Source organism: Pan troglodytes, chromosome 15 (assembly GCF_028858775.2).
Source record: "Pan troglodytes isolate AG18354 chromosome 15, NHGRI_mPanTro3-v2.0_pri, whole genome shotgun sequence".
Classification (NCBI taxonomy): domain Eukaryota; kingdom Metazoa; phylum Chordata; class Mammalia; order Primates; family Hominidae; genus Pan; species Pan troglodytes.
This window is the reverse complement of record NC_072413.2, coordinates 20,280,426-20,294,792: the sequence shown is the minus strand read 5'-3', so window position 1 is coordinate 20,294,792 and position 14,367 is coordinate 20,280,426. Positions and strand designations below refer to the sequence as shown.

General features: G+C 39.4%; 1 gene segment (V, D, J or C); it reads right to left on the bottom strand.

The window, feature by feature from the left end:
• Positions 1–1,968: 1,968 nt before the first annotated feature.
• Positions 1,969–5,211, bottom strand: LOC452774 (T cell receptor alpha variable 8-3-like). The segment is given in 3 exon segments: positions 1,969–3,665; positions 4,718–4,817; positions 4,926–5,211. Coding segments are annotated over 3 exon segments (408 nt in total).
• Between the last annotated feature and the right edge of the window lie 9,156 nt (positions 5,212–14,367).

Here is a 14,367-nt window from a genome sequence, read left to right as displayed (position 1 = left end):
AAACTCTGCTATTCCTATTCCTGCAGGAATAGCAGACATAAGGTGCAGCCTCTACTCTTAGGGCAGGGTAGGATAACCAGGGAAGAGGCCTGTAGCCCCACCCTCAGGGCTGAGACCCAGATCCTATTGAAAAGACACAGCTGTGGCTCACTGGATGAAAGGGAAGCCGCTGTGGTGCTGCACCAGCAGAACTTGCTAGAAATCCACCCTCTAGAACATGGCAGAAAATCATCCTCTAGGACACTGGGGAAAGCTGTTCACAGGGAGGTGTCTCACTGCAGGATCTCTTTCACAGAATCACCCTAAAATGGGGGGGTTCTGGAGGAAACTGCTGGGCACTGTGCACTGCAAGTGCCTCCCGTGGTGCAGGATCCTGATGAGTGAGCACATGGAAAGCAGAAAGCAAAACTTTTTCTTCCTGACTCTCTACTACAAAGCTTAACATTGTGTCAACTGGCAAAGAAAAATGGTCGAAGGTTCCAGATTCACCTTCACAGATGAGGCAAGGAGTGAATTTGGAGCTGAGAGTCAATAAATCGATACCTTCAACTACTTCAAGCTTCCCTATGCAACACACACATTCTTCTACACACATTTGAAACATGTACAACAACAAAATAATTCTATTCCTCTATCTCCTTCAAGATACAGAACTCCATCTTGCAACTGAAGAACTTTTCATCCTTTCTCCAAAATGAGAAGATGCACAATCCCAAAAGTCATTGACTTCATCACTGATTATATTAATAATTCTTCAAATTCAGTCACAGTCCTTCCTAAGTTTTTTTTAAAAGCAGGATCTTGCTCTGGCATCCAGGCTAGAGGGCAGTGTCATGATCACAGCTCAGTGTAACTTTGAACTCCTGGGCCCACGCAATCCTCCTGAGTAGCTAGGACTACAGGTGGGCACCACCATGCCTGGCTAATTTTTTTAATTGTTTGTAGAGAAGTGGTCTTGCTATGTTGCCCAGGCTGGTCTTGAAATCCTTGCCTCAAGTGATCCTCCTACCTAAACCTCCCACAGTGCTGAAATTACAGCTGTGAGCCACCTCACCCAGCCTGAAAATTCTGTTACCTTTACACTAAATTATAAAGTTTGTTTCCAACAGCTTGTATATCAGATAAAAATACGATGTAGGGAGAGAAGAAAATGCTTAGCATACATGCTGTTGTCTCCCAGTCAGGGCTCTAGCTTGGTCTTCAGTAAAGTGTTCCGCCTTTCAATTAGGGCAGCTGCTTCTCAGTGATGGAATATGTGGTAAGATCAGTTAATTTCATGAAAAGTCAGAATTCTTTCTGAAAAATCAGAATGATTGATATCATTGATAAAATAACTCAGAATCTCCACTTTCTTAATATAATTCCTTATTTTGGAAAGTTTCTCCTACAAATCACGTACTCATATAAAAGCAACAAATTATTAATAGAAGGAAGGAAGATTACTTTGATTTTTCAGGCAGAGGTGAGGTAGGGGAGATGGGGAATGCTCTCCCAGCTGCTCAGGGTCCTTGGTATGGAATTTATTTTTCTTTAATATTCAGTTTGAGATCAGAATCAAAAGAAACGGGCAGTTCTTTCTCAAATCGATCTGCATGAAGTGCTCATGATACTATGACAAGTACCTTTGGGCAGTGTGGCTGAGCTGATGACAATGAGTCACTTGAAATTATTTGTCTTATCAGTGGTAGATGAGAATGTGGTCCAAAAACAAAAAAGAAGGAAGGGACTGAGGCAGGAACATCAAATGAGCATACATTTCTTTTTCATAATTTTATATATCTGACACTCCATTCACCTTCCTCACAGCATTCCAGAAATCGCTTAAACATATTTATCACATGTACTCATAATACTACATCCTAAAAAATACTGTTGATATCTTGGTTCACTATTTGGCTAAGGAGTGCCATTGGCCACAATTTACTTATTCGATCTATATTTTCAGGGTCCCTATGCACCTACCCTCTTAGACATTTATAGTGTGAGCTAAATGGCAGCTAAAGAGCTCTCTCCTTCTCCTTCTACTTTTCCTCCGAAGCACTGGTTATCCTCCGAGGCAGCAAGCAGACAAGGAGTATAAAAGCTTCTTATACAGTTCTTTCCATTCTAGACATAAGAAAGTCACATATTTATACTTTCCAGCAGCCGCCTGGAATCCAGTACCATTGTAACTCTTATCAGTATTTCTAGCAGAGCTTGGCATCGCAAAACTTACCACATGACAGATTATCAAAATGTTACTATATAAAAATCAATCTTTGGCCAGGTACAGTGGCTCATGCTTGTAATCCTAGTAATTTGGGGGGCTGAGGTTGCAGGATTGCTTGAGCTCAGGAGTTTGAAACCAGCCTGGGCAACATAGTGAGATCTTGTCTCCACTAAAAATAAAAATTTTTAAAAAAATTAGCCAGGCATGGTGGTGCACACCTGTAGTCTCAGCTACTCAGGAAGCTGACTGAGGTGGGAGAATTGCTTGAGCCTGGGGGCATGGGTCAAGGCTGCAGTGAGCTATGATCATGCCACTGCACTCCAGCCTAGGTGAAAGAGTAAAACCCTATCTCAAAAAAGAGAATCAATCTTTAATATTTCAATAGTGAAACCATGTAACAACAGAGTGAAAGCAACAAGTAAAAGTGTCAGTAGCTAGAAGAGATGAATGGAATTCCATAGACAAACTTACAATGTAGATTTGCATAATTAATATACCAATAGAATAGAAGCTATTTTTATAACTGAAAAAGTCTTTGGAGAAACACTGATGAATTCTAAATCTTCATTCTCCTTGTGTGCTATTCCTAGTTGCCAGAACTCACATCACTGTGACAATTTTCTAAGTCCTTCATGATTCTAATGAAACTTTCACTGTTAGCTAACAATTTCTCATAATTCTTCCTAAATAGAGGTATGAGACAAAATATCCTGAAATCTGAATTGTGCAGTTAGAGCCAAAAAAATAAATTCTAAGAAAATGTCCTGTGAATGACCAGCTCAAGGATGCAAACTTGCAAGGTAAGAACATGAGAAACTTATCTTTTGTTTTCTGCGTTAGTTGAGAGATTAAATGATAAACGAAAACCAAGGTTCTCCTAGACCATATCAAAATTCCCATAGTCAACCACTTAATGCAGTCACAGTCAAGGAAAGGTCCTTGAGAACCTGATTGTTAGGTGATAAGAAGTATGTCTCCTCCATCATTCTAGAATACTATTTCCTATTATGCAGTTTCTTCAATTAACAAAAAGCTTCTAAAACAAAGTTTATCTGACATGGGACATAGCAGGAATTGCAGAATTATATAGAAATGGCTGGATGTGCTCAGTTCTCTTTGCCTCACTCACCATGATAAAAATAAGAGATCTTTGAAAATGCCGCAGGAAGATACATTGAGTCTCTGAAAACTTCTCTAGCATAGGCAGTTTGTGTTCAGCTCCCCTGCAGACCCAGGCACTGTGGCACCCACAGCAGAGAAGTACTCAGCAGCATCACTCCAATGCACAGAGGGTCTCCTCAGGTTGAAGGAAGATTGACTCCTCTTAAATTCAGCCTCAAAGCCTTCAATGCCTTGAACCAGAGTGTCTCCTGAAAAGTACTTCAGGAGCAGCTGGAGGCCTTGGCCGGGGGACTGGACATGCCAGAAGAGAGAAGGTGTTGCCGTATCGGGGAACCTGCCCCGATAGTCACATAGGTTCTTTTCTATTTTCCCTAAGTTTTGGCTGGCTTGAGAAATAAAGGGACAGAGTACAAAAGAGAGAAATTTTAAAGCTGGGTGTCCGGGGGAGAAATCACATGTTGGTAGGTTCCGTGATGCCCCACAAGCTGCAAAACCAGCAAGTTTTTATTAGTGATTTTCAAAAGGGAAGGGAGTGTATGAATAGGTGTGGGTCACAGAGATCACGTACTTCACAAGGTAATAGAATATCACAAGGCAAATGGAGGCAGGGCGAGATCACAGGACCACAGAACCGGGGCGAAATTAAAATTGCTAATGAAGTTTCGGGCACCATTGTCATTGATAACATCTTATCAGGAGACAGGGTTTTGAGAGCAGCCAGTCTGACCAAAATTTATTAGGCGGGAATTTCCTCTTCCTAATAAGCCTGGGAGTGCTATGGGAGACTGGGATTTATTTCACCCCTACAGTTTCGACTATAGAAGATGGCCACACCCAAGGGGGCCGTCTATAGACCCACCCCCAGGCACGTATTCTCTTCCCCAGGGATGTTCCTTGCTGAGAAAAAGAATTCAGCCATATTTCTCCCATTTGCTTTTGAAAGAAGAGAAATATGGCTCTGTTCTGCCTGGCTCACTGGCAGTCAGAGTTTAAGGTTATCTCTCTTATTCCCTGAACATTGCTGTTATCCTGTTCTTTTTTCAAGGTGCCCAGATTTCATATTGTTTAAACACACATGCTCTACAATTTGTGCAGTTAACGCAATTATCACAGGGTCCTGAGGTGACATACATCTTCCTCAGCTGACAGGATTAAGAGATTAAAGTAAAGAGAGGCCTAGGAAATCACAGGGGTATTGATTGGAGAAGTGATAAGTGTCCATGAAATCTTTACAATTTATGTTTAGAGATTGCAGTAAAGACAGGCATAAGAAATTATAAAGGAATTAATTTGGGGAACTAATAAATGTCCATGAAATCACAATCCACATTCTTCTGCCATGGCTTCAGTCGGTCCCTCCGTTTGGGGTCCCTGACTTCCCACAACATCGCCCCATAGGAATAGTTACATCTCAACTCCAGTGAGGCTCCTTCAGAGACAGTGATGTGGGTGTCAGGCTGGGTCACTGACTGGGCTCTGGCAGTTCCTGGAAAAACAATGTACTATCAGTGAAAGCAGTGCAGACTCAGTATAAAAAGCAAGCATTTCTAGTCAGAACCTGTGGAACTAGAGACGATAAAGAAATTTTACTCACTCAGGACAAAATGTATCCCCAGCAGTGGGATGAGCACCAGGAGCATGGCTGAGCAACGGAAACACTGCAGGCTCTTTTCTGCAAGATCTCCAGAGAACAGGAAGGAAAGTGTCTGAAGAGACCAAGACCAAGAGGTGTGAGGAAGTTTCGCTGGAGAAACTCCTTGCTTATTTAAAACTACAAAAGCTGCAGAGATGAATCTGGCTGCTTTTAAAACTCTGATTCTTGTCACTTGTCTTTGTCTGGAAAGAACTCAACCAGCTGCAGGAAGAAGAAGCTGAGCAGTGGATTGATCTTCAACAGAAACAAAAGCTCCAGTGTGTGCAGCATCGCCCTCTGGAGGCCAAGTGCAGAACCAGTTTAGCAGAGAGAGCTCATTAGTGTGTTCTTCCTGTTTTCTGAGATGTATCAAAACTTCCACAAGACGTGTTTCTTCCTGACCAAATCTATGATGGTGTTTTAGTCCTAGAGTCCATTAGCAATAAGATTTCATGTAAAGATGGAGTAATACATCAAGAGGAATCGTTATTGAAAAGCATATCAGAATTTAGATATGAGTCCATGAGAGTTTGTGTTCAGACCAATTGCCCTGGACTGAGTTTTGGATGGTTCAGTGTTGCCACAGTGGTGATGGAGGATGGTAGAGATATTTCCCTTGGATGATGCTTGTGCAGCCATAGAGGAAAAGATTTCACATAAGGAGAGTAGTGCCTCCATGCAACTAATGACAAGGTGTAACTCATGATGGGAAGGCTTTGCCTCTAGGGGTAAAGAAAATAAAACTACAGAAACCTCTGGGTCTGAAGGAAATACAACCACACCAAGCGAGAAATAAAAGTTGAACTTTAAAAATAAAAACAAATAATAATAAATGTAGATGGTGCATGGGGAAAAAATAAAACTCTGAAAACACGAGAATGGAGAAAGTCATTGCTTTCTCTGTGGCTAATGGGACTCTTGACGAAGTCAGAATACTTCTTTCCTTTGATTTGAAAGCATAAGCCCAGTTCTCTCCTTGGGTTCTTGATTCACTTGTTCCTGTTGGAAAAGATTGTCTTGAATGAAGAAAATTGAGTAATGCTGTCATTTTGTAAAAGTGTAGCCTTTGAGTGTGAACTTCTAATCCTAATGCTATATGCTCATTTCCCTTCTCTTGAATATTTCTTCCTAAAGAATAGAAATAAAATGGAAATAGACTAAAATTCACAAGAGTAAAAAAAAATGAAGGTCATCTGGTGAGGAAAGAGTGACACATATTTCTAGGAGACAGAAAGTAGGTGGGATCATATTGAAGATTAAAGTCAGAGCAGAAAAAAAATTGGAAAATAAGCTATAAGGAGCAACTCCTTCTGAATTTCAGAATGGTGGTCATTTTAACTTTTCTCAAAGTTGTTGAGCATTTGCAAAGCCCAGTATGTTCAAAGTCAAAGGCCATAGGATTGTGTGATGTCTTGGAACATTGCCTTTTGCTCTGCACTGGAAGAATGTAAAGGAATTCTTCAATCCTCTATAGTAGTAGAAGCAACACCTCTTAGTTGAATAAGAATAAGATCATAAATAGAATATTCTCACTTAAGGGTGTTGGCAGCATTCTAAGAAATACATGATTTCCTGGAAGATTTAAGGGTCTCCAAACACAGCCCCAAATACCAAAATACATGTTTCATTTAAAAGAAGCAAAAAGTCAGAAATGAAAAAAATAGAGATAGAGAAAATTAAAAACTAATCAGCTCTGTTTTACGTACTAAAAAAAAATAGTGTTTGAATAGTCCTACTATGCCTTAACATACTCTTAAATCCAGATATAATTCAGAATACAAAAATTTTTAGACTTTAGGAAAAAAATAGTACTTGAATTATTTATAAAAACAAGCATGCATTCTCAATTCTTTTGCACCAAAGAAAGACCTTCATAAATTTGGAAAATAAGAAATGAAATATCAAAAAAATTTAAGACCTTAATTAAATGGTCTTATAATCTTGATGAGAAAAATTTGCAAATATAAAAAATGAATTAGATTAACTAAAAAGGGTAATACAACTAAAGAGGGTGGAAAAAGCACACATCAAATAGCCATTCTTGATGAATATTATGGAGAAGCACAAATTAATGCAGGACCACAGTAGAATAGGAGATAACTTTAAGATAACTACAGTCAATCTCTGCCATGGATTGTAAGTAAAAACTGAACAAAACACACATACACAAAAAAGAAACTACCTGTGGACTCTGAAATTACCCAAAAGCTAGCAGATTGCGTAGGGAAGTCAAAAATTGGAGAAGCAACCTGCACAAGGGTGAATTTCATATTTTTTCTGTTTCTTTCTCTTGGCTTTGCCCTGAGGGAGGGCCCAATGCACACAGCAATATGATAATGATGTAGGAAGTCAAAACTCTGCAAGAAACACAATTTTCTGCCTCTGTGGGTCAGGCTAGAAAAGGGAGACCCTAGGGAAGAGATGGAAAATAGTTTAAGTCTCAGGCTAATCCCAAGGCTCTACATACGTGAAATTGACTCAAACCAGAACAACAAATTTTAGGTTACTTAACTGATATTTGAACCACTATTCCAGTCTCAGACTACCCCCAAATGGCACCCATGCAGGACAAACTAAAACCAATGTAGCAGAGAGTTCAGGAACTGACCTGAGATTTGAGCCATGCAAACTGGTATCACTAATCCCTGAGCTACACACGACAGGTATAAACCCAAACCAACATTGCAAATGATTAGAGAACTGAACTGTGATTTTGAGCTACCAAATTCCACAAAAGGGGAGACACAACTAATAGTATGAACCAAACTAGGTTGATTTTCTGCTCAAATAAAAACATTAACATTCTTTAGATGATTGTTTTTTAAAGAAGAAGAAGGAAGAGGAGGAGAAAACAGAGTGTACACACATAATATTTGAAATGTTTAAGATGTACTTCAAAATTATTTGACAAAGGGCCAGAAAAATGAACTAATATTTAAGTAAAAGATCAACAAATTCAAATATCAAGATGACTAAGATGCTAAAACTCATAGAAAAAGATGTCATAGTAGCTCTTTTGATTATGTTCCACAAAGTAAAGAAAAAAATAGAAATTGAATGGAAAAATACAATATCAAAAATAAAAATCTTACAGTAAGGGCTCAGTAGCAAAATGATAGAGGAAAGCATATGCAAAATTGAAAATAGATCTATATAGATTATTTAATCCAACTAATTTTGACTTTGTCTTCCCCTAGGAGACATTTGGCAAATCTGGACACAATTTTGGCCGTCACAACTTGGGGTCTGTAGTGCTACAGGCATCTAGTGTGGAGAAGCCAGTGGTGTTGTTAAAAATTCTACAACACACAGGGCAGCCCCACACCCCAATAAAAAATTATAAGGACCAAAATGTCAGTAGTGCCAAGGTCAGGAAACACTGACAAACCTTAAAATCAATTTGAAAATTGAAAGAAAACAGGCAGAGCCCTGGAGACCTGTGGGAAAATATTCTAAAGTCTAAGTTATATCTAACTGGAGTCCTAGAGGGAGAGAAGAAAGATATTGGGTCAGAAAACATATTTGAAGAAAGAATGGCCAAAAGCTTGCCAAATTCAGTGAAAGACATACATTTATCTTTTTTTTTATTATTATACTTTAAGTTTTAGGGTACATGTGCACATTGTGCAGGTTAGCTACATATGTATACATGTGCCATGCTGGTGTGCTGCACCCACTAACTCGTCATCCACCATTAGGTATATCTCCCAATGCTATCCCTCCCCCATCCCCCCACCCCACCACAGTTCCCAGAGTGTGATATTCCCCTTCCTGTGACCATGTGATCTCATTGTTCAGTTCCCACCTATGAGTGAGAATATGTGGTGTTTGGTTTTTTGTTCTTGTGATAGTTTACTGAGAATGATGATTTCCAATTTCATCCATGTCCCTACAAAGGACATGAACTCATCATTTTTTATGGCTGCATAGTATTCCATGGTGTATATGTGCCACATTTTCTTAATCCAGTCTGTCATTGTTGGACATTTGGGTTGGTTGCAAGTCTTTGCTATTGTGAATAATGCCGCAATGAACATATGTGTGCATGTGTCTTTATAGCAGCATGATTTATAGTCCTTTGGATATATACCCAGTAATGGGATGGCTGGGTCAAATGGTATTTCTAGTTCTAGATCCCTGAGGAATCGCCACACTGACTTCCACAATGGTTGAACTAGTTTACAGTCCCACCAACAGTGTAAAAGTGTTCCCATTTCTCCACATCCTCTCCAGCACCTGTTGTTTCCTGACTTTTTAATGATTGCCATTCTAACTGGTGTGAGATGGTATCTCATTGTGGTTTTGATTTGCATTTCTCTGATGGCCAGTGATGATGAGCATTTTTTCATGTGTTTTTTGGCTGCATAAATATCTTCTTTTGAGAAGTGTCTGTTCATGTCCTTCGCCCACTTTTTGATGGGGTTGTTTGTTTTTTTCTTGTAAATTTGTTTGAGTTCATTATAGATTCTGGATATTAGCCCTTTGTCAGATGAGTAGGTTGTGAAAATTTTCTCCCATTTTGTAGGCTGCCCGTTCACTCTGATGGTAGTTTCTTTTGCTGTGCAGAAGCTCTTTAGTTTCATTAGATCCCATTTGTCAATTTTGGCTTTTGTTGCCATTGCTTTTGGTGTTTTAGACATGAAGTCCTTGCCCATGCCTATGTCCTGAATGGTACTGCCTAGGTTTTCTTCTAGGGTTTTTATGGTTTTAGGTCTAACGTTTAAGTCTTTAATCCATCTTGAATTGATTTTTGTATAAGGTGTAAGGAAGGGATCCAGTTTCAGCTTTCTACATATGGCTAGCCAGTTTTCCCAGCACCATTTATTAAATAGGGAATCCTTTCCCCATTGCTTGTTTTTCTCAGGTTTGTCAAAGATCAGATAGTTGTAGATATGGGGCATTATTTCTGAGGGCTCTGTTCTGTTCCATTGATCTATATCTCTGTTTTGGTACCAGTACCATGCTGTTTTGGTTACTGTAGCCTTGTAGTATAGTTTGAAGTCAGGTAGTGTGATGCCTCCAGCTTTGTTCTTTTGGCTTAGGATTGCCTTGGCGATGCAGGCTCTTTTTTGGTTCCATATGAACTTTAAAGTAGTTTTTTCCAATTCTGTGAAGAAAGTCATTGGTAGCTTGATGGGGATGGCATTGAATGTGTAAATTACCTTGGGCAGTATGGCCATTTTCATGATATTGATTCTTCCTACCCATGAGCATGGAATGTTCTTCCATTTGTTTGTATCCTCTTTTATTTCCTTGAGCAGTGGTTTGTAGTTCTCCTTGAAGAGGTCCTTCACATCCCTTGTAAGTTGGATTCCTAGGTATTTTATTCTCTTTGAAGCAATTGTGAATGGGAGTTCACTCATGATTTGGCTCTCTGTTTGTCTGTTATTCGTGTATAAGAATGGTTGTGATTTTTGTACATTGATTTTGTATCCTGAGACTTTGCTGAAGTTGCTTCTCAGCTTAAGGAGATTTTGGGCTGAGACAATGGGGTTTTCTAGATATACAATCATGTCGTCTGCAAACAGGGACAATTTGACTTCCTCTTTTCCTAATTGAATACCCTTTATTTCCTTCTCCTGCCTGATTGCCCTGGCCAGAACTTCCAACACTATGTTGAATAGGAGTGGTGAGAGAGGGCATCCCTGTCTTGTGCCAGTTTTCAAAGGGAATGCTTCCAGTTTTTGCCCATTCAGTATGATACTGGCTGTGGGTTTGTCATAGATAGCTCTTATTATTTTGAAATACGTCCCATCAATACCTAATTTATTGAGAGTTTTTAGCATGAAGGGTTGTTGAATTTTGTCAAAGGCTTTTTCTGCATCTATTGAGATAATCATGTGGTTTTTGTCTTTGGCTCTGTTTATAAGCTGGATTACATTTATTGATTTGCGTATATTGAACCAGCCTTGCATCCCAGGGATAAAGCCCACTTGATCATGGTGGATAAGCTTTTTGATGTGCTGCTGGATTCGGTTTGCCAGTATTTTATCGAGGATTTTTGCATCAATGTTCATCAAGGATATTGGTCTAAAATTCTCTTTTTTGGTTGTGTCTCTGCCCGGCTTTGGTATCAGAATGATGCTGGCCTCATAAAATGATTTAGGGAGGATTCCCCCTTTTTCTATTGATTGGAATAGTTTCAGAAGGAATGGTACCAGTTCCTCCTTGTACCTCTGGTAGAATTCGACTGTGAATCCATCTGGTCCTGGACTCTTTTTAGTTGGTAAACTATTGATTATTGCCACAATTTCAGCTCCTGTTATTGGTCTATTCAGAGATTCAACTTCTTCCTGGTTTAGTCTTGGGAGAGTGTATGTGTCGAGGAATTTATCCATTTCTTCTAGATTTTCTAGTTTATTTGCGTAGAGGTGTTTGTAGTATTCTCTGATGGTAGTTTGTATTTCTGTGGGATCGGTGGTGATATCCCCTTTATCATTTTTTATTGTGTCTATTTGATTCTTCTCTCGAAAGACATACATTTATCAATTCAAGCCCCAAACAAGGTAAAATCAAAGAGAACCACACCTAAACACATTATGATTAAACCACTGACAACAAAAGATTGTATAATTTTTCATGTGTTTGTGTGTGTGTGTGTATGTGTGTACATAATTTATATATGAAGCAGCTAGAGAAAAACAATATATTACATCATTGAAGGACAATTACTTGAATGGCAATGGATTTCTATTAGAAAGCATGGAGGCCAAAAGACAATGAAATGGTATCTTTAAAGCGGGAGGGGTGGAAGGGTTGACACAGAATTACAGACCCAGTAAAAACTATCTTCCAGAAATAAAAGGCAAGTTAAAAATACGTTTTCAGGTAATGAACAAATGAAAAATATGTTTCCCAGCAAATCTGCTCTAGAAGAAATGCTAAAGGGAGTTTTTAAGTTTGAAGGGAATTTCAGTTATATCCCCTGGTATCAGAGAAAATCCAGATCTTCAGGAACAAAGGAAGGATACCAGAAATGATAAATAGCTGTTAAGTATAAAATAGTTCTTATTCTTCCCCTTAAATTTTATAAGTGCATATAATTGTTGAAAGCAAAAATTATAACATTGTATGGTGAAGTTTTCTATATATTGAGATTTTTAAAAAAAAAAAATTGAGACAAGGATCTCGCTCTATTGCTTAAGCTGGAATGCAGTGGCATGATGGTAGCTAACTGCAGCCTCGAACTCCTGGGCTCAAGCTATCATAATGCTTCAACCTGCCGAGTAGTTGAGGCTACAGATGAGTGCCACCATACCCAGCTAATTTTTTTTATATTTCATAGAGATGGGGGTCTCACTTTGTTTCAGGCTGGTCTGAAACCCCTGAGTTCAAGCAATCCTCCCATCTCTGCCTCCCAAAGTGTTGGGATTACAAACATGAGCCACTGTGCCAGGCCTGGTGAAGTTTTCAATGTATGTGACTAATATATATGAACAACAATAACAAACTTTAGTGTTGGTAGATAAAGAGACGTTGTGTAAGATTTTGACATTTCACATAAGGAGGTACAGTATTTGCTCACATAAGACCCTGGATATTTAGGCATGTACATTGCCATCTTCAGAGCAACTACTCAAAAAGTACAGAGTTATAGCCAAAAAGTTCATAGATAAATTAAAATGTAAATTGAAAAGTATTTAAATAATCCAAAAGGAGTCAGAAAAAAAGAACAAAAAAAGGAACACGGGTGAAACACAATAATGAAGTATACTTAAATCCAACCTGATTGATATTTATATTCCATTTTAATTATCTAAACTTCACAATGCAAAAACAGAGATTAACAAAGTAGATAAAAAGAAAAGATGCTCTTTTATGCTACCTACAGGAAACACACTTTAAAGTCACAGATAGTTTAAAAATAAATAGATGAAAAAGATACAGCATACATCAATAACCATCAGAAACTTGGAATTGCTATTTAATATTATAAAACAGGCTTCAAGGTTGAGTTCTTGAGGCACAGAAAGTCTCAGCATCTCAGGAGGTTTGTGTTCAGCTCTCCTGCAGTCTCAAGCACTGTGTCACTCACAGCACAGAAGTACTCAGCCGCGTCGTTCACATGGGCTGAGGGTTTTGTCAGGTGGAAGGAGGTTTCACTCTTCTTAAATTCAGCCTCAAAACCGTTGATGCCTTTAACCAGGGTGGCCCCTGTTGTGTACTTCAGGAGAAGCTGGAGTCCTTGGTTGGGGTATTGCACATACCAGAAGAGATATGGTGGAACAGACGATGTGTAGTTGCACCTCAGCAGAACCAGGGCTCCTTCAGAGACAGAGACGTGGCTGTCAAGCTGGGTCGCCGACTGGGCTCTGGTTCCTCCTGCAACACCAATGCTGTGTAAGTAAAGGCAGCACAGACTTTGCTATGAAGAAAAGATGTCTCTATTCAGAAAAAAATACAACACGGTCATATTTACAAAAGGAAGAAAGGTAATGGAGTGTTACTAACCCAGGGTAAAAATCACCTCGAGCACTGGGACGAGCAGCAGGAGCATGGCTGAGCAGTGGCCACGCTGCAGGGCCCTGAGCAGAGCGGACAGAAGCCAAGGGCCCTGAGCCTCAGTAGCTAGGAGCAGCAGGCAGGTCAGGCTGGACAAGTCTCTGCCTTTGAAGCGTTTCAAAAACGGTTAAAGAAAGGCTTTCTCTTAAGGAGCCTGGATGCGTTCGGACCTCTTGTTCTCATCACAGCTCCCTATCTACACAGACACCAGTGAGCTACATCAGCCAGCTGCAGGGAGGAGGCTCAGTTGATGAGGATGGTCGGCAATGAGCACAGATGCCTCCTTAGTGCAACGTCGCCCCCTGAAGGCCACAGGCGAAACCACGGATCCAAGGAAGTGAACTGTTTGCTTCTCATTTGAGAAACGTGATATCAAAACCAACAGAAAGTGTTTCTTTCTTCCCAAATCTGTGATGACGTCACCTTCTGTAGAGTACATGGTTTTAATCCTAAATACATGAGAAATGAGAGTAATGTAAAAATAGAAGACTAATTTACTTTACTGAGCAATTAGTCACAGAAGACAACATTCTAGACTTTGGAATACCATTGAGACACTCTATATTATTTTGTAAAACCATTCATCAAGGAGAGGGGAGGTGATCAGTTGCCTCAGTCTGGGCTGAGCTTCATATGGCCCTGTGTTTCTGAATGTCAGCATTACGGTGGGTGAAAGAGATTATTCCTTATTTGATTCTTAAAAAAATAAACAAACTAGACCAGAGTCTCATACTTAAAATCAGCATGGATCACATGTCATTAATTAATTAATCAAAGCGAACAAATAAAGCAAAATTTTTTTTGTTAAGCAAAAATGTTAAAGAGGCCCCTTGGTTTCAGGTCAATAACTTCGATATTTGTAACTCTAGGAAAAAACAACTTAGGTACTTCATGTTTAAAA